General features: G+C 44.3%; 2 protein-coding genes across 4 annotated transcripts in view; one reads left to right on the plus strand and one right to left on the minus strand.

The window, feature by feature from the left end:
• The window catches only part of SLC4A1 (solute carrier family 4 member 1 (Diego blood group)), an 80997-nt gene that overhangs the window by 35612 nt on the left and 19257 nt on the right, over nucleotides 1-26128 (minus strand). Inside the window, exons 1-5 of one of the 3 annotated variants that reach the window (XM_088470649.1) lie at nucleotides 19986-20021; nucleotides 18574-18653; nucleotides 13606-13786; nucleotides 13379-13514; nucleotides 2546-2621 (exon numbers count right to left, since the gene is read on the minus strand). In XM_088470649.1, coding sequence (XP_088326775.1) covers nucleotides 2546-2621; nucleotides 13379-13514; nucleotides 13606-13759 — 366 coding nt within the window. In that variant the 5' untranslated portion in view covers nucleotides 13760-13786; nucleotides 18574-18653; nucleotides 19986-20021. Of the gene's footprint in view, nucleotides 1-2545; nucleotides 2622-13378; nucleotides 13515-13605; nucleotides 13787-18573; nucleotides 18654-19985; nucleotides 20022-26128 lie in introns of those variants that run through there. The other 2 variants (XM_088470651.1, XM_088470648.1) reach the window with 2 other exon arrangements.
• Nucleotides 25607-26128, plus strand: part of RUNDC3A (RUN domain containing 3A) — a 71538-nt gene continuing 71016 nt past the window's right edge. The window contains exon 1 of the mRNA XM_088470653.1: nucleotides 25607-25695. Coding sequence (XP_088326779.1) covers nucleotides 25688-25695 — 8 coding nt within the window. The 5' untranslated portion in view covers nucleotides 25607-25687. The remainder of the gene's footprint in view (nucleotides 25696-26128) is intronic.

The following is a 26128-nucleotide window of genomic DNA, read 5'->3' on the forward strand; positions in this document are numbered from 1 at the left end:
GCTGGCAGCCGACTGACGCGGCTGGCCAGCCACTGGAGCATTAGTAGACTCCGGGCACACTCTAGTGCCTGGAGTCTACTGCGCTTGCGCAGAACACCGGAAAATAGCCGCGGCTGCCATTTTTTCGGTGTTCTGACTCTGAGCAGTAGTGATACCCGACGCGGGACCTCGGACAGGTACGTTTAAAAAAAATATGGGTGCAGTGTGTGCGGTGCGGGGCCCCCCTGTGCCCCACACACACTGCACCCATTATAGATACGCCACTGCCATGGTTGACACATAGGGGGCGATTCTGAGTCAGATGCAGACATGTACGTGTCCGCATCTATTGGCAGTCACCCGTCTGTGACTTTATGCAAATGACACTACAGAGTCTTCCCTGGTGTACATCCGAATGTGAATGGACTGAGACGCTCACTGTCAGCGTCCATACACCCTGAAATAGTGATTGGTGCACTCCCATAACATGATCCTAAGACGGCCTATCTCCCTGTCACAGCCCAGAAACAGCCAAACACATTTTTAACACATTTCTGGGCCCATGCATCTCCTGTGCGCCTCAATCACAACTCAGTGCACATGCTATCTGCACACATGGGAAGACGTGCAGAAGAAACACATCGCTCCACTGCGTCTGACATCGGCAGTGCGTGCGACTCAGGATCAGGCCCATAGTGAAGATGGAAATTCTGGGCTAAATCTATAGAAATGTATGAAGCATGAGTCACCCAGGGTGTACGCACTAAGGCGCTGCTGCAATGAAAACATTTGTCTTTGAAAAGTGCTGGGTGTTCCTGGGCGGTGACTGGGAGGTGGCTAAATAAAAGCACTGAGATGGTCCATCTTATCGGTGTGTAATGGGTGTGTTGTGGGCGTGTTGCTGAATTGATTGTGTACGATTGTTCAGTTTGGAGACCTGGGGCGGGATGCAGTAAATGAAAAATGCGGTAAAATCCCCATTTACCGCATTTTCCGTATGCATCATTCTCCTGGCCGCCGGGCTCCAATGCGGAGGGTAACCCCAGCTTTTGCTGGCATTACCCTGTAGAAGCCTATGGGCTTCTACCGCATCGCACTGCTATGAGGGATCCGATCGGATCCCTCCCAGCATGCCCCGCGGGCGCCTCGTCACTCTGCGCATGTGCAGATGGACTCCTGGGTCATAAACCCGAAAGTCCACTGTGCAGCGGAGATCGCAAAGGACAGCTCTTATCGGAAGAGCTGTCCTTTGCTGTACTGATCGCATACAGTATGTTAGTGCATATGCGATCTGTACAATTGGGATGTCCGGCGGTAAGTGTAACTGCATCCCGCCTCTGACAGTAAATCTACACCTGCCATGGGACTGGTGCAAGTTTCAATGGTGCGAACAATGGTGGTTTCTAAAGACGCACCAAGTGGTATTACAGCATCTACAGATGCTCATAGTGGGTGTCTTAGGGGCATATTTATCAACGAGTTTTATCATACGCGTGGGCGCCGAGAGGGGGGGGAAGAGCGGGTACAGTTTACCCGGGCACGGGCTTGCTAGAGGGGCCCGGCGGGGGCCCGGGTCCGGCGTCGCACCCCTCCCCCACAGCAGCTCAGCACACAGCTTGTGCTGGGCTGCTGTGTGAGACTGCTCGTGGCTGCTGCAGCAGCCGGAGCTGTCTCTTGTGGCTGTGGGGGGGAGCGATCACACTGATCATGCCCCCCCACACTTAGCACCGAGCTGGGGGGCTTACAGTGCCCCCCTCCCCGGCGCGCCACTCCGCAAAGCTGACAATTTTTTTCCCCAACGGGGCGTGGCCACACCCCTCATGATGAGGCCGCGCCCCCTCCATTACCCGGGCTCGGCCGGGCTCTCAACGGCCCTGATCATACGCAATGAGTGATAAAACTTGTTGCATATTATAAATGGTACACAAGCCAATCAGCTCCCAACTGTCATTTTTCAAACAGATGACAGTTGGGAGCTGATTGGCTGGAGCACCATTACCATACGCAATGAGCTTTATCACTCGTTGTGAGTGATAAAACTTGTTGATAAATGGGCCCCTTAGTACTTGCACATTCATACCTACAGATGTACACCAAGGAAGTGCTTTGTAGCCGCAGATGTAGAAAATTGCAGACGGGTGACCACTAAAAGATACAGACATGGCTGCTTCTACATCCACCTCTGAATCAGGCCCAAAGTTCCCTGTCAATTCTCATGAATGTTAATTCAGTCCACAAAATAGCTGCCTGCACTGTGCATAGGTGACAGGCACAACAGCCTACTTTTATAATTCTTCTATCCGGGAGAGATGGTGAGATAGAGATGTGGGGTGCAGAAAATCATCTCATCTCTTATCTCTCCATCAAGCCCCTAGACTGCACACTGCACTGGGGAAGTAGGCGACATTCAGGAGGCTGATCTACTCTCTTGGTAGTCTGGGAAAGCTGGCCACAATTCAGGGGTTTTCCAGACATTCCCGTGAGAGTAGATATGACTTACAGTCTATAAAGATAAAACAGCATATTTTGTATTGTGTGTAATCTATTCCTAAATCTGGCCTCTTACCTTCTCCTGAATTGTTTTCATCTCTACCTGATGTATCAGAGGCTGCTTACTCTCAGGATCCCCCTCATCAGGATGACTGTGGGTATAAAAAACTTTGTATTATTATTAGGGGTGTGCACCGGCCACTTTTCGTGTTTTGTGTTTTGGTTTTGGATCTGGATCTTTCTTCGTGTTTTGGATCTGGATTGGTTTTGCCAAAACCACCCTTCCGTGTTTTGGGTTCTGGGTTTTGTGTTTTGGATCTGTATTTTTTTGAAAAAAAGCATAAAAACAGCTAAAATCACAGAATTTGTAGGTTTTTCTGCTCCTATGCTATTATTAACCTCAATAACCTTAATTTCCACTCATTTCCAGTCTATTCTGAACACCTCACACCTCACAATAGTGTTTTTATGTCCAAAAGGTTGCACCGAGGTAGCTGGATGACTATGCTAAGCGACACGAGTGGGCGGCACAAACACGTGACCCATCTAGGAGTGACACTGCAGTGGCAGGCAGGATGGCAGTTAGAAAAACTAGGCCCCAAACTGTACATAATGCAAAGAAAAAAAGAGGTGCAAGATGGAATTGTCCTTGGGCCCTCCCACCCACCCTTATGTTGTATAAACAGGACATGCACACTTTAACAAATCAATCATTTCAGCGCCAGGGTCTGCCACACAACTGTGGCTGAAATGATTGGTTCGTTTGGGCCCCCACAAAACAAGCTGGCAATTAATGTGTCCCTGCACAAACTGGCTCTACGGAGGCAAGATGTCATCCTCATCCTCCTCATCCACCGATTCCTCACCCTCTTCAGTGTGTACATCCTCATCCTCACAAAGTATTAACTCGTCCCCACTTGAATCCACCACCACAGGTCCCTCTGTACCTTCTGGAGGCTGGTCTCCCTGGAAGAGCTGATAATTCATTTTGATGAACATCATCTTCTCCACATTCTGTGGAAGCAACCTCCTACGCCTTTCGCTGACAAGGTTCCCGGCTGCACTAAACACTCTTTCGGAGTACACACTGGAGGGGGGGCAACTCAGGTAAAATAGAGCCAGTTTGTACAGGGGCCTCCAAATTGCCTCTTTTTCCTGCCAGTACAGGTATGGACTGTCTGACATGCCTACTTGGATGCTGTCACCGATGTAATCCTCCACCATTCTGTCAATGGTGACAGTATCATATGCAGTGACAGTAGACATGTCAGAAATTGTTGCCAGGTCCTTCAGTCCGGACCAGATGTCCAAACTTGGTCCTGCCTGCCCTGCATCATCGCCAGCGGGTTGCTTAGGATACCTAAGTTTTTTCCTGGCAGCCCCAGTTGCGGGAGAAAATGAAGAAGGAGCCGTTGACGTGTCACGTTCCGCTTCAGCTGACAGTGTGTTCACCAGCAGGTCTTTGCACCTCTGCAGGCTTGTGTCGGCCGGAAAGAGAGACACCACATAGGCTTTAAACCTAGGATCGAGCACGGTGGCCAAAATGTAGTGGTCTGATTTCAACAGATTGACCACCCTGGAATCCTGGCAAAGCGAATGAAGGGCTTCATCCACAAGTCCCACATGCCGAGCGGAATCGCTCCGTCTTAGCTCCTCCTTCACTTTCTCCAGCTGCTTCTGCAAAAGCCTGATGAGGGGAATGACCTGACTCAAGCTGGCAGTGTCTGAACTGACTTCACGTGTGGCAAGTTCGAAGGGCTGAAGAACCTTGCACAACACGGAAATCATTCTCCACTGCGCTTGAGTCAGGTGCATACCCCCTCCTTTGCCTATGTCATAGGTGGATGTATAGGCTTGTATGGCCTTTTGCTGCTCCTCCATCCTCTGAAGCATATAGAGGGTTGAGTTCCACCGCGTCACAACCTCTTGCTTCAGGTGATGGCGGGGCAGGTTCAAGAGTGTTTGCTGGCGCTCCAGTCTTCGGCACGCAGTCGCTGAATGGCGAAAGTGGCCAGAAATTTTTCGGGCCACCCAAAGCGTCTCCTGCACGCCCCTGTCGCTTTTCAGAAAATTCTGCACCACCAAGTTTATTGTGTGAGCAAAACATGGGACGTGCTGGAATTTGCCCAGATGTAATGCCCGCACAATATTGGTGGCGTTGTCAGATATCACAAATCCCCAGGAGAGTCTAAGTGGGGTAAGCCACTGGGCGATGATTTCCCTCAGTTTCTCTAAGAGGTTGTCGGTGGTGTGCCTCTTACTGAAACCGGTGATACACAGCGTAGCCTGCCTTGTAACGAGCTGGCGTTTCTGAGATGCTGCTACTGGTGACGCTGCTGCTGTTGCTGCGTAAGGTGATACATCTACCCAGTGGGCTGTCACAGTCATATAGTCCTTAGTCTGCCCTGTTCCACTTGTCCACATGTCCGTGGTTAAGTGGACATTGTGTACAACGGCATTTTTCAGGACACTGAGGACACTTTTTCTGACGTTTCTGTACAGTCTCGGTATCGCCTGCCTAGTGAAGTGGAATCTAGACGGGATTTGGAACCGGGGACACACTACCTCCATCAATTGTCTAAATCCCACTGCACTAATGGCGGATACCGGACGCACGTCTAACACCAACATAGCAGTCAAGGCCTCAGTTATACGTTTTGCTTCAGGATGACTGCTGTCGTACTTCATCCTCCTCGCTAAGGACTGTTGGAGGGTCAATTGTTTAGTAAAAGTAGTGGTGTTCCTACTTCCTCTCTGGGATGATGAACGACTCCCAGCAGCAGCAGCAACAGCAGCAGCGGCAGCAGTAGGCGTAGCAATGCAGGATCCTCCGGAGGAATCCCGGATAGGAGAGTCAGTCATGCCAGTGATATGGCCTGCAGGACTACTTCCGATCCTGACTAAGGAGGAAATTGACGAGGAGGGAGTTGACGGTGTGGTTTGCAGGCGCTTGGATACAACAGGACAACGGGATTTAGGTGTCCCTGGACTGCTTACGGTCTGAGCCAAAGTTTCTGAACTTGACAGTAACTTTTTATGAACGCGCTGCAGGTGCCGTATAAGGGAGGATGTTCCTAGGTGGTTGACGTCCCTACCCCTACTTATTTCACCTTTACATATGGTACATATGGCAAGACAGTTGTTGTCCGGATTTGGATAGAAATATTGCCAGACCAAAGAGGTGGAATGTTTGGTCTTCTGCCCAGGCATGACCGTGATGGGCTTTTTCATCCCACGGACAACAACTGTCTCCCCCGGAGCCTGATTTAAACAAACCACATCACCATCAGAATCCTCCTCGCCAACTTCCTCCTCAGCGCCAGCTACACCAGTATCCTCATCCTGTTGTACTTCAACAGTGACATCTTCAATTTGCATATCAGCAAGTGGACTGTGGGTGCTCCTTTCAGCACTTGCAGGGGGCGTGCAAATGGTGGAAAGAGCCACCTCTTCCCGTCCAGTGCTGGGAAGGTCAGGCATCGCAACCACCACCACACTTGGACTCTCTTTGGGGATTTGTGATATCTTCTTAGAAAGCACAGTTCTTCGCTGTGCTTTTGCCAGCTTAACTCTTTTGATTTTTTTAGTGGGAGGAGTGCTTCCATCGTCATGTGAAGCTGAACCACTAGTCATGAACATACTAGGGATCAACCTTAGCCGTTCCTTGCCACTCCGTGTCGTAAATGGCATATTGGCAAGTTTACGTTTCTCTTCAGCTGATTTAAATGTCTTTTTCAAGGTCATTTTCCTGAACTTTGCCATTTGGGATTGTATGTGCCCTCTACTATGACATTGGGCATCGGCCTTGGCAGACGACGTTGATGGCATGTTATCGTCTATGTCATGACTAGTGGCAGCAGCTTCAGCACTAGGAGGAAGTGGTTCTTGATCTTTCTCTATTTTATTTTTATCGGAGAAAGTTTGGTCCTCCATTTATGTTATATCGATTTGATATATACGTGCGGCTAAACACAGAAAATAATTTTTTTTTTGGTTTGGACTGGAGTGTACTTTGTGGGTTACAGCACCCTTTAACGGTCAAGCCAGCCGGCCCTTTACTTATGACACAGGCGCACTCTTGGCACTACTTTGTTGATGCACGTGCGGCTACTGCGCACACAATTCACAAACACAGAAAATAATTTTTTTTTGGTTTGGACTGGAGTGTACTTTCGGGGGTTACAGCACCCTTAACGGTCAAGCCAGCCGGCCCTTTACTTATGACACAGGCGCACGCTTGGCACTACTTTGTTGATGCACGTGCGGCTACTGCGCACACAATTCACAAACACAGAAAATAATTTTTTTTTGGTTTGGACTGGAGTGTACTTTCGGGGGTTACAGCACCCTTTAACGGTCAAGCCAGCCGGCCCTTTACTTATGACACAGGCGCACGCTTGGCACTACTTTGTTGATGCACGTGCGGCTACTGCGCACACAATTCACAAACACAGAAAATAATTTTTTTTTGGTTTGGACTGGAGTGTACTTTCGGGGGTTACAGCACCCTTTAACGGTCAAGCCAGCCGGCCCTTTACTTATGACACAGGCGCACGCTTGGCACTACTTTGTTGATGCACGTGCGGCTACTGCGCACACAATTCACAAACACAGAAAATAATTTTTTTTTTGGTTTGGACTGGAGTGTACTTAGGGGGTTACAGCACCCTTTAACGGTCAAGCCAGCCGGCCCTTTACTTATGACACAGGCGCACGCTTGGCACTACTTTGTTGATGCACGTGCGGCTACTGCGCACACAATTCACAAACACAGAAAATAATTTTTTTTGGGTTTGGACTGGAGTGTACTTTCGGGGGTTACAGCACCCTTTAACGGTCAAGCCAGCCGGCCCTTTACTTATGACACAGGCGCACGCTTGGCACTACTTTGTTGATGCACGTGCGGCTACTGCGCACACAATTCACAAACACAGAAAATAATTTTTTTTTGGTTTGGACTGGAGTGTACTTTCGGGGGTTACAGCACCCTTTAACGGTCAAGCCAGCCGGCCCTTTACTTATGACACAGGCGCACGCTTGGCACTACTTTGTTGATGCACGTGCGGCTACTGCGCACACAATTCACAAACACAGAAAATAATTTTTTTTTGGTTTGGACTGGAGTGTACTTTCGGGGGTTACAGCACCCTTTAACGGTCAAGCCAGCCGGCCCTTTACTTATGACACAGGCGCACGCTTGGCACTACTTTGTTGATGCACGTGCGGCTACTGCGCACACAATTCACAAACACAGAAAATATATTATTTTTTTAGCACTTGGGGGGAGCACCCCTGATGGACAGAGCACCCCCTGGACAACACTACAGCACTCCTTTAGGACTGGGACACTGCACAGGACTTTGGAGTGGACACAGCCCCTATGGAGAACTGACTGCACAACACAGTCCAGCCAGCCCCTATGGACTTTGAAGTAGTGGACACAGCCCCTATTAACAACAGCAGCACAACACAGCCAGCCCCTATGGACTTTGAAGTAGTGGACAACAGCAGCACTACACTACACTACACTACACAGCCCTAACTCCCACCCTCCCTCTTCACTGTCCACAGCCGAGTGAGAAAATGGCGCCGACGCGGGTACCTTATATAGGATCCAAAACCCGCGAGACTCGGAAGGCGGGATGATGACGTTTTGCCTCGATTTCAGATCCGAGTCAGGCGGGAAAAGTCGAGCCTGACTCGGATCGGACTCGGATCGGGGGGGCTCGGGGGGGTTCGGATTTCAGAAATCCGAACCCGCTCACCCCTAATTATTATTAGTATTATTAGTATTTAGTCAGAAGTCATTTCATTTAGACATGATGTTTACACAACAGATACAAACATAAATCACTCTAAAAATAGGAATGAGTTATATGTACATACTTTCAGACTGATGAACAGACAGATCTGGTCCCTGTGCCCTGAACGATGTTAATACTTTTGAAGATTATTAAATGGAGATAGATACCTTATATATAAGAGCTGCAAGTAAAAACCAAAAAGACCACATGTAAAGGGGCATGCATACGTCCAGGGGCGTAGCGAGGGTGGCTCCAGTGGAGCACCTGTTCCAGGCACCAACTCCAGGCGCCAGCTCTGGCCAGGGCGCTGGAGATCACTTTATCTCCTAACACAGCTTAGTAAATAGACCCCTATGTGCTTCAGGCTCAGCTCATCTGCAGGTGATCCCCCCCACTTTCCAGTCGAATGGCTCATCTCTGGTGCCCTGCAACAGTACGGAGGGAATATCTGTGTGTGTGAAGTGAGGGGAGCTTTGTTAAGTGGAAGAGTTGTGTGTGTATGAGTGTGTGCAGGGGTTGGTCTGTGTGAGGAGGGGAGATCTTTGTGATGGGGAGAACTGTGTGTGAAGGGGGGATCTGAGTGAGGAGAAGATCTGAGTGAGGGGGGAGCTCTGTGTGTGTGAGGGGAGGCTGAGTGAGGGGGGTGAGCTGTGTAAGGGGGAGAGCTGTGGCGGGGTCTGAATGAGACGGGATCATTGTCTGTGTTAGAGGGGAGGAGATATTTGTGAGAAGGGGAAAGATTAGAGTGAGTGGGGAGAGCTGTGTAAGAAATGTATACACTGTATGTATTTATATATATACATTAATATGGAACCCTGAGGCAGTATTTTGTGTAGGGCCCTGTGGGATCTTAATCCAGCTCTGGGACTGAACAGAAAGGAGGAAGGGTGGAGCCACGGGCAGTAACAACGAGAGATGAGGTGGCAGTCCTCTCCCATCATCACCCCCGTCTTCTCTTTTCTCTTTTCCACCTCTGAGGTGGGTCCCACCTACCACCCTGGCACTGACGTCAGCCGACCCAGTTTGCACAGAGGAGAGAACATGGCAGCTGTGTCCCTGCTGCTGAGGGGAGGCCTGAGCCGGGTGCTGCTGAGGGGAGGCCTTAGGTGCCTGGGTCGCGGCTCCCTTGACTGGGAGAAGCCTGAGCGGTGAGTCTGGTGAGGTCACGCTTGACTGCTCTGACACCAAATGCCAATAAAGGGCACTACTATAGCATGTGTATAAGGGGCACTATGATGGCATGTGTATAAGGGGCACTACTTTGGCATAACTTAAATAAGGGGCACTATTGTTAGGCATGATGTGAATAAGTGGCACTACTGTGGCATAATGTGAACTTTGGACATTACTGTGGCATAATATGAACTGTGGGGACTACTGTGTAGCATAATGTAAAAAAATAGGCAAAACTGTGGCATAACGTAAATTAATGTGCACTAATGTGTGGCATAACGTGCATTGTGGCCATTATTTTGTAACAATGTGAATAAGGGGCACTACAGTGGAGTAACATGAATAAAATACACTACTGTGTGGTGTAATGTGAATTGTGGGCACTATGGTGTGGTTTATTTTTAATTACTTTAATGGGTTGGAATATATTAAGCCCTCCATGTCCCAGTATAATACTGCCACTAATGTTTATTTTTATTTCCCTTTAATTTGCCCCTACATGCCTGACATGCCCCCTACCTGGCATACTTGGGGTGTGGGGTAGCACACAAATGCTTTGGGAGCAATGGCTACACGCTATACCCCTAACCTCCAAAGGTACATGTTTTCCTTACAGCACTGCATAATGTGGTTGGTACAATATAAATAAATAATAATTTCTGTTTTCAAAAATCTTTTTTTAATTTGTAACCAATTTGTAATAATTGAGGTTTAGTAATTAGTTTATTTTTACTATTAGCGTTTAATTAAAATGTAATATTTCAGCTTTAATTTGATACATGAAATGGATAGGGAAAGTTAGGTTCATGATTACATCATTTTTCTACCCCCCCATAGGGCCTGATTCTGAGTTGCACGCAAAAGCGAACACAGCAGTGTCTATTGGCGGTCACTGGTCTGCGAGTTTATGCAGGCGCAGTGTCTCCGCCTGACCATGGCCTCCTATGCTTGTGGCTGCGCGTCTGCGCGTCTGTTTGCATAGACACTCCCATGACTCTCCCATAATATGCCCACTGAACAGACCGTTTTCACGTGCACTACTAGCCACCTCCCATTCACCGCCCATCATTTTTCTGCTACATTTCTGATAACTTCTGAATCGAGCACCTTTGTGTATACACTCTGGGTATTGCATGCGCAGTAGGAGATTCCAGAATTTTTCACGCATGCGCAGTTGCAAATAATCTCTCAACTACGTGAACATCAGCACTGCACGCGGAGTGCATGTGACACTGAATCAGTGTCATTCCATTCCTCAGCTAGTGTGTGATGCCAACTTTACAATACATTATACCTGGTATGTTCACAATTAAAAAGAAAAACACAGATAACATCACAATGAAACTAACAAGCGAAAATGTATTTAAATAGCAGGGGTACTAAAGTGGTTGGTGGTTGCATACAGATGTGACATTTGCACTTGTGCACAGTGTGCCTCCAACAATGTTTCCACTTCCCTACAAACTAAGGGCCTGATTCAGAGCTGGTCGCTATTTGCGCTCGCTCGTCCAGAAAATAGGGGTGGCTATTCAAATGAACCGTTCGCTGTTTGCGGTCTGTTCACGCCTCTAGGTCTGAACGAGCGAACAAAACTTGCGGTCGTTTTTTCGGAAACTACGCCCCCTGGCCGCTCGCATCCTACGTCATGTCCGCTATTTATTAGATTAATCGAGTACATCGAACAGGGTATGAACTGCTCGCTATTCTTGTGGTTGGTCTTTGCTACCACAATTTTGCGAGCAGTTCAGGCTAAAAAAAAACCCAGTGACGTGGTCAATGACGCTGCTGTTTTAATTATGCACACCCATAAAACGCCAGTTTTGACCTTTAAGCACACCTGCGATCGGATCTCCACTCCCCGTTTTCAAGCACCTTCCCCTGTTACCACCCACATACGCCTCATCCTGTCACTCCAATTATCAGGCATTCGCTATTTTGCGAGTACATGAATTTCGTCCGCACTGACTGGTTTGCGCATGCGTATAACGATCCGTACGCATGCGCAGTTGGGCAAACATCGCTCGAAGCGAACGAGCAGCCACTTGCGTCCGGCTCTGAATCAGGGCCTAAACTCACTCCTAGGCACAGATTTTATTAGCTGTGGGGTGTCATGCAGTCTGTTCTCCAGGTTGAAGTGCTTGGAGCTATTCATTTATAGATCTGTGATCAACCCACAAGCAGCCTCGGGGCAGAAATAAGGAATTAACTGCTGCCTCGCAGGTTGATCGTGGGTCTGTAATTGAATAGCTCCAGGGCACTATACCTTGGAAAACAGATTGCATGATTTAACCCACAGTGAATTGGATATGCTCCCTAGTGTTTGGAGGCTCCCAGGAGCGGAGAGTAGGCTAGTGCACTAGTGGTTGACCATCTAGAATGCAAAAACAAAGTGATTTACAGTGTGTCATTGTCAGGGGTTGAAAATAAGTTTGAATATTTTAAAACAGAATGTTGTTTCACATTTTAATGACTGAGCAAATGACAATTTAGCGCCTAGTTTTAGCCATTTTAAAAAATAACTGCGTTTTAATAGCCATGATTTAAAATGAATCTATGGTGAAAAGTATTTACTTGAAAGAATGGCTTGTTATAAGAGAATGTATCTGAGGTTAGAGAACAGAGGGCCTGATTCAGCAAGGATCACAACTGAGATCACGGCTGCAATTACGCACGCAGTCTCACTTCGATGATCCCCCCTATACAGTGCCCCCAGTAGTAGTCCCCCCTATACAGTGCCCCCAGTAGTAGTCCCCCCTATACAGTGTCCCCAGTAGTAGTCCCCCCTATGCTGCATTGCCCCCAGTAGTAGTCCCCCTATACAGTGCCCCCAGTAGTAGTCCCCCTATACAGTGCCCCCAGTAGTAGTCCCCCCTATACAGTGCCCCCAGTAGCACCCCCCCTAAAATGCCCCCATTAGCGGCCCCCCCTATACAGTGCCCCCAGTAGCAGCCAGGGCCGTAGCTAGGGTAGTGCGGCCGGTGCCATCGCACAGGGCACCATAGGTCAGGGGGCGCTGCTTGGGCCTGTAAAATTGCTGTTTATTATCATTCTCACTTGTAGATTCCTCTTATTTCATCCCCAGCATCTCCTGGCCTCCCCTATCTCTTCCCTGGCCCTTCCCCATGAGGTCATTCCCCTTTTTTGGGTGCATTATGTCCCTTTGAAAAATGAGGGGGGCGCCAATGGTCTTTCTGGCACAGGGCACCAAAAAGTCTAGTTACGGCTCTGGTAGCAGCCACCCCCTATACAGTGCCCCCCCCTGCTGTGCCAGGCTTACACACACACACACGGAAGGGGCGGGGCCAGGGGACTAGTGGGGGTAGTCCACCCCTTGGCTGCTGGTGACACTGCCGGATGGCGCCCCCCCTTTGGTCCGCGCCCCTGGCGAGTTCCATCCTGGCCAATGGGTAGATACGCCCCTGATCATCTGAATGTATTACAAAGGTTCCCCCTTTTCCGATCGCAACAGCAGTACCCATAGGTTTGGCCCCGTTAGCTAATGGTTACCAATTGTAGCCTATAGGCTTTATATCGCATAATTTACTGGGAAAAGGATCCTCCAGATTCCTCCCCGGTAATAGCCACTGGTGCATGCACTGTCTAATGACCGGACATTCGCAGTAGGCCCCACTGCATGCAATCACTTTGCTTTACACATTGCAGCCCCTGTCCCTGGATGTCCTGTAACTGTGAATGGGAACAAGTAATGCATGTGGGTGAGAGGCGCAGATCTTGTGCAGAGCTGAGAAGTCGATCTGGGACATATTTTGCGATAAGTGAAGAGATATATGTTGGTGTAGTTTGGTTAATAGCCTTATGTTTAAGTAGATGTATTTTATATTGAGTTCAGTATTTATGAATTTAGGAGAGTCAGACAACCTGTTTCAAGAATCACTTGTCTTAAACCCCATTGGGACAGTTCCATATCTTACCTGTGACGTAGGAGAAGTGCCCGCAATACCTCCTCTCTATAATCAGGCTTTAGATGTTGGTCATAAATCAACTGATCAATGACTTGGCAGCAGATTCCAGGGAGAGTTTTTTCTGCAAGGTCAAGGATCACTGTACCTGTGGATAAAGCATCATTTAGGAGGGAGCTGGTATAATTTACTGTAAACTGTTACTTGTTGTTACTGTATATGAGATGACAAACACTCACCATTTTTCAAGACTAAAGGCAGCTTCTGGAGGCTGCGGAAAGTGAGGTAGGAGAGATGAGGTTTACTCCACTGTTTGGGATCATCCTGGTAGTCCTCTTCAGTCTTCAACCAGTGGGCTACTTCCACCCAATGCTTTTCTTTGTTGTGGTCCATAACTAACTCCTGTAACTCCACGTATGCCTGATAAAAAGGTAGGAGAAGATGAACAGAATAGATGAAGCAGAGGCAATCTAAATAGTATTTGGTATAATGCTTAATGAAGAAAAGTAGGTGGGGGAACTGCGGAAGGATGTAGCAAAGGACATTAAAGAGCACCCATCAACTACTGTAGTAGAGTTGGCTACTAGAATGCAGCCTATTAATTCACAAGGAATCAGTGGCATCACTGAGTATTGTTATTGTCTTAGTATTGTTGCTGGTTCCTAGTTTGCACTCTAGTGTATATATGACAGATTTAATTAAAAAATTAAAAAAAGGGGGATATTAGGAAAAAATAACAAAAAAATCAGAAAAGTATATGCAAGAATGTATTATAAATAATATATTTATGGAAAAAGATATCTAAAACAGTAAAGGAATGATGGGAAGACAGAAGATTAAAAAGGTGGGTAGTGAACAATGGGAGGGGGAACGGGAGCAATGTAATGGGAAAAGGGTGACAGAGGAAGTACATTGAAAGCTATGCACATGCACAGAATAAAATACTGTTCAGCTATTCCGGTGCAAAAGACATAACTGTATCCATTTATATACACTGGTATAACATACTGTTAATTAAAATGTAATTTATAGGCAAATGTATATGACAACGAACAGTTTAGTGAGCTTTACACTACACACACACACTTTATATCTGTTTATAGACAGTATATATAAACACACTATAAACTCCCTTTAAACACACATAAAATGTGTGCATATAAACACTATTCATCTATGTAGACTTCATTACAGTATGCACTACACACACTTCAACATTCCATTCATTATCACCCACCTACTTTTGCATACCTTACTCATAAAACTCTGAGTGATGGTCAGGATGCAGAAAATGGGGGGGTAGATCACACGCGGTAAGCTCTCCATTTGCAGATAATATATATACTCCATTTGTCTTTTAATGCAGCCGTTCAGTGGTGGTGTGGAATGGGAGGAGGAAGGGGTCAGTGTGCAAAAGACATTCTGGCTAAACCTGAAAATCTGACTGCTCTTATATCATAAATCTGCATCATAGAGCAGGCCTGAGGTTGGGAACAGGTTAACTCACTGTTTAATGACATAATTAATTCTAATGGGGAGCATAACGACCTAACAAGTAAATAGTTACTGGGTCTGTCCCCTGTAGTGGCAAAATTACATACTGGTAATTACATACCGGTATCAGCATATTTAATGGGAATGGCTTACTGTATATATTTTCAAAACACAAAACAATGTAATTCACGTCATACAGGGGACTATCTATCAAATAATATACGTCTGTTAGGGGATAGCCACAAATATTAAATGTCCCCCAAATCTACCATGGACCCTCCATTTACATCAGCAGTTGCAGCCTCCATATGTTTGTATGGGGGCTGCAAAGCTATCAGTGCACAGTGTGCGCCAGGGCACTTGAACCAGGAAGCATTGTGGTAGCATTACGCCATCATACTGCTTCCAGTTCTTTGTCAAGACAGGCCCGTCTCCTGGCAAGAGATTACTAGTAAATTTGCTTGAAAATATTTGCAAAAAATTATATTTATTTTTTAATATTTATTAATATTTACGCAATAAATATGCCCCACAATACTCAGTGGACTCAAGCCAATCCTAATTATGGGGATGTCACTTGCATAGTTTCAGTTCCAGATTCATTTCCCTACTATTTCTTTTAATTTACATGCTTTAAAATTCCATAAAATCAGTCACTCCAAGTTATAATTGAAAAAGATTATATAACTGATAAATACACCCAAGGTAAACCTTTCTAGTACTGTGTGGGACCTGCCTTTGCCCACAGAATAGCCTGAGTTCTTTGTGTCATGGATTCAACAATATGTTGGAGACATTCCTTAGAGATTTCTGGTCCATGGTGATATGATCATAACACACAGCTGATGTAGATTTGGGTGTGGTATAATGGATCGACACTAATTAGATCGACAGTCAATAGGTCGACACCAGATGGTCCACAGGAAATAGGGGGACATGGTCAAAAGGTCGACAGGGACAAAAGGTCGACTGTCAAATGGTCGACAGTGCAGAAGGTTGATGGTTAAAATGTTGACAGGTTCAAATGGTCGATACAATCATGGTTAACACATATTTTGTTTATAATTTAACCCTAATCCTAAACCTAATCCTCCCTCTAGTGCCTGAACCTAAGCCTAACCCTCCCCCTACTGTCTAAGCATAAACATCCCCTCTGGCACCGTAACCCTAACCCTCCCCCAAGTGCCTAACCCTAATCTTAAAAATGTTGAAAAACCATATTGCTTGTCGACCATTTGAACCCGTCATCCTTTTAACCCTGTCAACCTTCTGCACCATTTGTCAGTCGACCTTTTGTCCCTTTCCACCTTTTGGCCATGTCAACCAATTGTCCGATGACCATCTGGTGTTGACTACTAACTGTTGATCTAATTACTGTCGATCTTCCATCCAGATAGCGCAGATTCTTTGGCTGCACTTTCTTGCTCAAATCTCATGACAACACATCTGAAAGGAGCACTATTGGATTGAGATCTGGTTACTGTGGAGGCCATTCTAATACACTGAACTCATTGTCAGGTTCGGGACTAAGTAAGGTATACCTAATAAAGTGGCCACTGAGTGTATGGGAGCTGTTACCATTTATGATCAGTGTCTACTTAGAATAACCACTTTCATTGTATTCATCTTTTAAATGTAATCCCAGATTACTGCTCGCTGCTTAACTAGATTTATGTCTTAAAAGAATCATGAGAGTTAGAGAACATTGGAACGGTCTTTACTACGTGTGTGTGTAATCTTTTTTTACATTGCTTGAAGAGCACTTAGAAATGTGATTCTCTTCTGTGCTTCTCCTGCAGGGCCATAACTAGGGGTATGCAAGCGGTGCTGTCACCCAGGGAACAGGAACCTGAAGGCGGCACCTTTGTTGCCATATGGCACTTGCATGTGGCTTTCAGGGTGCTGTTCCAGTGGCACTACTGCAGAGCTGACCAGAACGTCCAAAGGATGCTCCGGCATGCACCCAGCAGCCTGTAGAGCTGTTCTTATTGTCCTTAGGAGTACCAAACATACCCTAACTTTGGGGTTCCTAGTCAAAATGAGTCCCGGATCGGATCGCTTTGGGGTTCTGAATAGAACCAAGTCCCGACTCAGGTCTCCTCACCAAGTTCAGAACTCGAAACAAAAAACAAGTTCAAGCGTATTTTGGATTGCATGTAAGTCCATCCCTCGTGATTTCAGGTGCTGTGAGGCGATCAAAATTAACTGGAAATGACTAGAGATGTATGTTATTGATGTTAATTATACTATAGGAACAAAAATAGGTCAGTTACATGACTTTAGCTGTTTTTATTAGTTTTTAAAGAAATCCAAGAAAACCGAAACTGAACCAAAACATTTGAGGGTGGTTTTGCCAAAACCAAAACACGACGATGATTTAAAACCAAAACCAAAAGACGGGGGTCTGGGCACATCTCTACAAAATACATCTCATTAAGGCCCAAATCAGCTGTAAGCAGGTGCAAATATGTGTTTTTGCACAGTGACAATGGCTGTGAGCACCAGTGCCATGCAAACATACTGCCGGTCAGGGTCTGGGTGATGCTGAGGATGCGTGGTCAAACCCAGTGGCAAAGCTCCCTCTGAAAATGAATGATAAATAATAGTGCCAGCAGCCCCCCAACACTCCCTCGGATCCCCTGGCGAACACTTCTGCAAAACAAGGAATGATCCTAAAAATGTGCCCAGTCCACCGCTTTATCTCATTTTAATATAAACCTGTAAGACTAGGCATTTCTGCTCTAGCTTCATTCTTATGCAAGGAGCAATGCTCTAGCCTGCCCAACTCCTCCCAGCAACCAAGTCAAGCAATGAAAATTTAGCACAGTGCCTCCATAGTTTTACACTTTTCTATCGACCTCCCCAATCTGTTGACTCGGAATCTGTCACATACAGCCCTGTCAATAACATAATCACATGCGTGAAAAAGTCACTGGCTCACTCATCTCTTTCTGCTGTCAACATTCTAATGATCTGACATGCTATAAACTAGACAAATTATATATGTATAATATATATATTATGTATATATATAATGTATGTATGTATTATATATATTTATAGATATATGTTTAACAATACATAAAGAGAGTGCAATTTCTAACTTTCTTAATATATAGTTTGAGCAGAATTAAGCCTTGTAGCCAAACGTTCCCTGGTGCCCGCAGAAGTCAGGCAGCTGGGTCTGGTTAATAACTGCAGGAGATGAGTGACTAGGCAAAGAGATGTTTTATCTGTAAACACGTACTACCATTGCTGCACACACCCTACATGAAGGTGGAGAGTGGTATCAGAAGATGAGAAAGAGAGAGATAGCAGAAAGGAAGAAAAGAACAGTAGCAAAACAAATAACATTACAAGCGTGAAGGTTTGGTATGAAAATGAAATAGTGAAGACAAGAAGGCAATGGCAGACAATGAGGGACACTGGAAACAGAAGAATATAAAGATTCTATACAAAACAGCAAAAAAAAAAAAAGTGCAGCCAAAGGTGAAAAAAAGCTTCAACAAATACTAAAAAAAGGGTACAATAAAAAAGGGAGAAGTTTAAATAAAAAGATATTTGAAATGAGAAGATGTATAAAATTGATGGAACATGTTTAACATATAAGTGTATCTATTTAGATACACTGACATAACATGAAAAATATCACCTCATAGACAAATAAACAAATGTATAGGAGGAACCAACAATAATTTTACTAATGGTCTCACCTCATCTACTCCACGACTGGGTGGGATAAAGGTTGGAACCAATGGTGGGAAATGTGTGACAGGGGTTTCGTGAAATTGATCTAGAAGAGACACATACATATAAATAGAAATATTATGCATAATTATACATATAAAATAGTTATATTTAAGTAAATATGCCAATCTGATTTCAGACAATATACTGTATATTCCTAATAGTGGTAAGAGTAAAAAAAAATTTAAAATTCAAAATATAGCATTCAAAATCCACCATTGCTTGGTATGAGACTAAGTAAAAATGTAAATAAACATAAATTACAGATAAATGTCAAATTGTGGACACGAAAGAATTGCTGAACTATAACTCCCAGAATGCTTTGCCAGGTGAATCTGTATGTTCAGCAACAAATGGCAAGCTGCTATCTGCCCAACACTGTCCACTGCCAATCTGTACTTTCATAATATAATGAGCACACCTTCACTATAATTATAATACTTTCTAATACTATAAACTAGTACTTAAAACTTTCTAACAAAAAAAAAAATAATAATAATAATAGAAAAAAAAGACCAAAAATCTTCTAAATGTAGATCAGGTCATACATGAAGATGTAATAAAGTTAGATGTAGGTTAAGAAGCATCGCCTGATTAAAATCTGTTATATATACTGGGGGTCACCCTGAAAAGGTGTATAGAATAAATGAGGTATTGTATGAAGGTGCTCAACAAAATTATCATATCTACACCAAATATAAGTAGTATAACAGTGGCTCTCTGTGGTAGAACTACAGATCCCAGCATGGAATAACCATAATGTAGAGAAAAAAGTGTACTGCAATGATGACATTTGACAAATATATTACATGATTCTACAGCATTATGTAGTTGAAGGGTGACTAAAATGTTGCCATAATCTGCCGGTGTAAGATGTTCAATATATAAACATTTACATATATATGGTATTTGCAATACTAGTTTATACAATATCTCAAGTAAATATACTCAAGTTTTCTTTTTCCTATATATATACAGCATGTATATATTTAAAAAAAAATTCTAATAGTTTGTGTTAAGAATATCAATAAAGTGTAGAAAAGATTGTGATGTACAATGAGAATCAACATTGTAGAGCATTGATAGGCACAACTGAAATGACTCCTAATTATATTGTGTATTCTTTTGTTATGTTGCCCACTATTTTTTCACAACAGTCCCTGTACAAACTGTCAAATTGTATTATAGCCACAGTTGTCTCTGAGACCTTGTCCTATGAGCAGAACATCAATGGGACACAGAGATTGTCTTATTATTAGTTACATACAGTAGAGTAGTAGAAACATTTGCAAAAACAAAGGAAACTTCAAATATAAAGGAAAGAACATATTTCAAAATTAAGAGAGTGGAAAAATAAAATATCGGAAAATAGACACACCTATCTCACCTGTCCAATGTTCTCAGAGGAGAAGGGTCGGAGCAAACAGGGTGACACTTCACGTCCTTTATGCCCAAACACCCCCTCTTCTCCCCAGCGTTGGCCAATCGCCTCCTGTCTCAGAGTTGTCCCAATACCAAGTTATGGTGTCACTCATCCAGCCTGTGTTTACACTAAATTGCTCAGCAATTCACTGATGCTGACTGTAAACACTTATGGTAAAGTGGATAAGTTTAACCCTTCTACTGTCAATAATGTGCCCTCCTCAGCTGATTAGGAATTAAGCCTGAATCTTGTTGGTTTTTAGGAGTAGTGCCTACATAGAACAGCATTCCAGTGGTGGCTGGAATGAAGTCATGTGAATTTACCACTTATTTACTTAAGTAAAATAGATTAGACAGACAGATAAATGAGATAACTGCATTACAAAAAGTTCACATTCATACCTGCATAACATCTTGTATGTACTGTAGTAGTGAAGGTATGCAAGCTAAAGGATTTTGGCTAATAACACCAGTAACCATGTTGTAGTTTAGCAATAGTATGTACTGTAAGTTACATAGATACAATGAGCATGATTCCGAGCTGGACGCAGCAGCGATGTTGGACGCAGTGGAGCGTTATTTCCATCTGCGCATGCATCCAGATAGCGTGCACACAGTCAGAGCTGCACTTGAGGCGCTTGGGAGACGCACTGAAAATGTATTGGGCATATCTGGGCTGTAGCAGGGAGGTGGCTAAGCGGTCGCACGGAGATGGGCCCTTTTATGGACGTGTTATGAGAGTGTCACAGGCACGTCACGGAGAGTGGTACATAGACGCAAAATCATTCACATCGGAGGCCTTATTCAAAAGGAGAACCTGCACCTGCCATCGGGCAGGTGCAAGTTTCGATAGTGTGATCGATGGTGTGTCTAAAGTGGTATCTGAGCATAGTAAGATGCTCAAAGTGAGTGTATTAGTCCTTGATAATAAATAGGAAAAATACACTACATTTATAAAGAAAAGTTGCATTGACCGTTTTTAGAAATGTCCTCTGGACCTTGTGATAGTCTAGCACCAGTCTGAGCTAGTCTAAACCATTGGGCGTGCTGCACTTATGCAGAGGGGTCATACGGTACTCTTAATGCCAGTAATAATTTGAAACAATGCATTTAATCAAAGAAAGAGATCACATTTCCTTAGAATAGCCCTCTCGCATAGCACTCAAACCCCAGACTCACCCCAAAACATCCCACAGATCACTTACAATACCCACTCACCCACAATACCCCCAGATGTCCTTTAAAACCCCTAAACGACTTTCATACCTTTTACTATTTCCTAAAGCACACTTTAGCCTCCCCACTAACTTGTTTAATGATAGCTGGGTCTGCGGGAGAAGCTGCTTGGTGGGGTATAAAGCAGATGATAAGAACTGGGGCTGATGGGGCATAAAGCAGAGAAAGGCATAGCTAGCCATAAAGTATTCACCTGCTTTCCCGTTATGACTAGGAGAGTCCCAACGTTTGGGGTATTCTCACGGACTTCCGGGAAAGCAGGGAACCTGTGAGATTTAGCATGTCACAATCAGAATGGATGGAATCATTTAGCTTATATGGATTCTGCTTACCACAGACCTTCCAAGATGACCCACTCATTATTAGTAACCTTTATGTATATGGTACCAGCATATTATGCAGCTATTTACAGTCATTTATTTTTAATCATTCACATCAGTCACTGTCACTCTATACATGTAGTGCATTGATCTGAGCCCATGGTGCCAATACTGAGAGTCAGCAATGCTAACAACTGGGCCACCATTCTACGCTGGGCTCACATAATTTATTATTATATTTATTTGTTTTTAATTAGTTAACATGTTTTAAAATATATAATTCTATTTACTTAATTAAATCAGTACAGCTTACTGAAACAGTAAATTAGAGTCAGGTGATGATAGAAATTTTCTGGCAGGAAAACTGCAGTCTTAAGCTAGGTACACACTATGCAATATATCGATTGTATAGCCAATGAACGATATATTGCTAAGTGCATCTGTCCGTGTGTACATTGATAAGTCTGCAGCATAGTGTATGGGTAGGTTTATGACTGACTCGTACACTGGCCGTGGGAACTGTCGACACTGACAACACAACTAGTCGGGAAACTTTAAATGCCCGCCCAGTTGTGATGTCTGGGCAAACATATGGGTCAGGATGCAGCAATGCGTTTTTTGCAGTCAAACCTCCGTGTTTTGGAGGTTTGGCCGCTTACCGCATATGCACTAAGCTCCAAAATGCGATACATTCCGGGACTTGGATATGGTGGGTAACACCGTCTTTTGATTCACAAAGTGCTGTGAGAGGATCCATCGGTCGAGATGGTTTAAATGGTGATCCCAGCCTGCGACGTCGGTCACAGTGCTGAGATGGCAAATGCAGCAAGGACACCTTCTTCTGCATTTGCATCTGTGTACGGCTCTGCAAATCCATCCATCTCTGGATCAGGGCCTGTGCCCACTGTAGCCTCAATCACCTGTTCTTAGCTGACAGGAGTAGAACCTGGTGTGGTCTTCTGCTACTGTCGCCCAACCGCTTCAAGTTTCAGCGCTCTGTGTGCTCTTTTCTACAGTGTCATTGTTGGACTGGGGCATATAGGGCCCACTGGGGGAATGCAGTGATAGGGGCCCATGCTTAAGGGGTGTGGCCATACACCACATTTGCTTGACAGACCATTAAGCAAATCTTGATATAGTTTTTATAGTAGCAAACCAAGAACTGATGTTTATCAGTGGTCCTGCTCCACAACATCTTGATCATCTAATAGAGTAACAATGTACAGTTCAGTGCACAGTCTGGAGTATGACATCCAGAGGAGGAGGTGGGACCCTCAGGCAGTGAGGCCCACCGGGGATTTCCCCTGTACCCCTGTGGGCCAGTCCGACCATGGTTCTACTGGATAGTGATACCACTGTTGTAACTATGGTTATTTAAGTTTCTGTCACTATCCTCTCAGATCTAACCACTCTGTCCACTCTCCTCTGACCTCCCTAATTAGCAAAACATTGTCCCCCACAGATCTGCCACTCACTGGATTTTTTTTGTTTTGAGCAGCATTCCTGGTAAACTCTACAGATCACTTAAATCACATTTCTTTCCAATTCCGATGTCTTGCCTGAACAATAACTGAAACTCTTGACCATTTCTTCAGGCTTTTATACACTGCATTGCTGGAACATCATTGGCTGTCTATGGGGCCTGATTCAGAGGTGGACCAATGTCAATGTCCGACGCAAGCGATCGATTTTTTCCCAGTGTGCACATGCATCAGAGTCACGTTCCATATGTGTCCCGATGGCCTGTTGTGCATTAATGAGCATGTGCATCCAATAAAGTGGCCACAGAGCGTAAATCTTCAAATGCTAACAAGCTTTGCATAAGTGACAGTTACCTCAATCATAGCAATAGATTTAGCTACATTTCCCCTGTAATGGTGCCTTGCATGAGGAGTAGGGGCACATGGCCTAAGTACAGCCCATAGCCTCATATTGTCTTAATTAACCATTGGAACCTGCCACCCTGACCTTCTTACCAGCATCCCTGATGACGAATGAGAAGCAGATAAAAGTCTTGTTTTGTAAGTCCCATAGGCAGGCCTGACTTTGTTTTGCCTGTTTATTAATCTAAGGTAATTGATTTATTGCTGCTTATTGCAACAAACAAAAGGTATTACAGCAATTTACAAAATACATAATTGGGGGCAGCTGAGATATACTAAGCTGCGCTCCAGCAGTAGTGACCGAAGCAGCTAGTGCCTTTAGATATGCCCAGATAAGGAAGTACTAGTCAGTTCCCGTCCCCTAGCATGGTGCCTGTTAGAAAGCCTCTTCCCTGCCCCTCATAATACCCTATTCGACTATCAGGTGGGATAAGGACTGATTCAGAGAAGTACGCTATACCGACACTTTTGTAGTTGAGCGATTATCAGTTATCTGTGCATGTGTCTGAGTCCATTAACGTAGTCACAAGCAGTGACTTTTTATTCCCTTTTGGTGGAGGTAACGAGGTGTGCTACCAAAAAGGTAGGCGTGCCGCAACGGTTTTCAGGGCGTGTTGCTGCGCATAAAACATGGCTCCAGTTCAGGTGGCCATTCTGCGCGATCATGGGGTTACTCAGGAGGCCGATTATCGAAGGATCTGCATGTGCAGCTGCATATTATTATGGAGTTACTTGGATTTGCGATGGTACCTGTGAGTATCTAAAAAGAAATCCCAGCGTCTGCTATGTTAGCATATTTCCGCATATCCTTTGCGTACAAAATCCCAGCAGTGACGGCAATAGCATACTACACTGGGTCAGGCTCTAAGAGAGATAGAGTGTGTGTGTGTGTATTATTATATATAGTGTGTGTGGTTTTTCTATGGCTTAACACCGTGCTGCAGGTGGTATTCTTGGATAAGAGATTGCACACTTAAGGTGCGTACACACTAGGCGATTAGGAAAGACAGTATGATTACGACATCGTAATCATACAGTCGTTCCTGAACCCCTGTAGTGCCTACACTGAACGATATGTCGTTCAGTGCAGGCACCCTCCATCATCCCTGAACACATGGCCAATCTGTCGTTATTGCCAGGTTGGCCAGTATGTTCAGTCGACGATAGATGGATAGATGTTGGAAACGACCAGCGGGAGCACTCATCGCTGGTCATTTCCGACATTACAGTGCGCTAGTTGTGCATGATTACTGAGTGATTGCACGATTACGATGTCGTAATCGTGAAATCGCTCAGTAAATTTGCCAAGTGTGTACGCACCTTTACGCATGATAAAATGATTGGAAAAAAAATAAAACGTTGAACCGCGTAAAGCAATAATTAGGGTGTGTGGTCTTCAGGTAAATTATAAATTGGTAACTCAAATTCTAATAGAATTATAACTTAATCAACGCTGGTTTGCTAAAAGGATGATACCATCAATAGAAAGATGTCTGTTATTACACTATAAACAAGTGCTAATCATTTATTTTATGGTTCACATTTTTAACGTTACAGGTATATTGTGTTGCAATGTAATGTTGCCAACAAATGCTATGCAATGTAACTTTGTCATTGCGATATGCTTCAATTAAAAAAAAAATGTAGTTTAAAAATAAAAGATCTTCATGCTATGCTACCAAACTTTTTTTCAGTGAAAAGTACTCCAGTTGTAGTAATAGATAAATGATGCGGGGCTAGGGGAGGAGCCAGGTGGTGGCCTTTTGTACTGGCTACATTTCTGATAGTAGCCCTGTGTGCAGCCATGCAGTGTGAGGAATATGTGTGTGTCTGGATTTACCTGGCAGATCTGGTAGCCATAGTCATAAAATGTTCAGACATTTATAATTACTTTGTCATTTGTTTTGCTAAAAGAAAAAACAGATGAGTTCAGTGCAGTATTTTATATCTTATATTAACAAGTGTAGGCGATTAATACACACCTGACACTAGATAATTTAGTCAATGGTATATGGACAATTAAGCACTTCTTATTTAGAGTAAGAAACAACATTAACATTTTAAATGAGTTCTTAAATTTTGTTGCCTCCATACCCTGCTGCCTCAATTAGCGCACACCTGAGTAGGATAATTGTGTATCATACCTGGCATGTGGATCCAGTAACAGCACATATTATATGGGTGTCTTTGGCAGAGCCCCTGGATGAGGCAATTGGGAAATGGCTGAGTAAGTGATTAATTCACCTGACCTCTATCCTAAGTATTCATTACACTTGCCCTGTAAACTGCTTCTGAGTATGGGTTATAAAATCACTGTGTATGTACTCTGTGTAAACATGCTTTGTGTATACATACACAGTATATAAGTTGGAAAACATGCTGGATGTAGTGTATATAGGCTCTGAAGTACAATAATCAAACTTTCCCTAATTTGCTAGGTGATAAAAAAATAAAAATAAAATATTAGGAATAGAAAGGTCTGATATTTTTAAGATACCAAACAGTGTTCAAAATGTTGTGTACAATAACATGACTGAAGTTTGGCATTTAGTACATATTGTATTGTAAACATTGGTTTGGTATTATTTATAGTTGGATATTTTATTACTTGTACAGTGGTCCAGGAGGTTACAAGCTTTCCACAAACTGACAGAGGTTGA

Source organism: Taudactylus pleione, unplaced genomic scaffold, assembly GCF_031769625.1.
Source record: "Taudactylus pleione unplaced genomic scaffold, aTauple2 ptg000102l, whole genome shotgun sequence".
Classification (NCBI taxonomy): domain Eukaryota; kingdom Metazoa; phylum Chordata; class Amphibia; order Anura; family Myobatrachidae; genus Taudactylus; species Taudactylus pleione.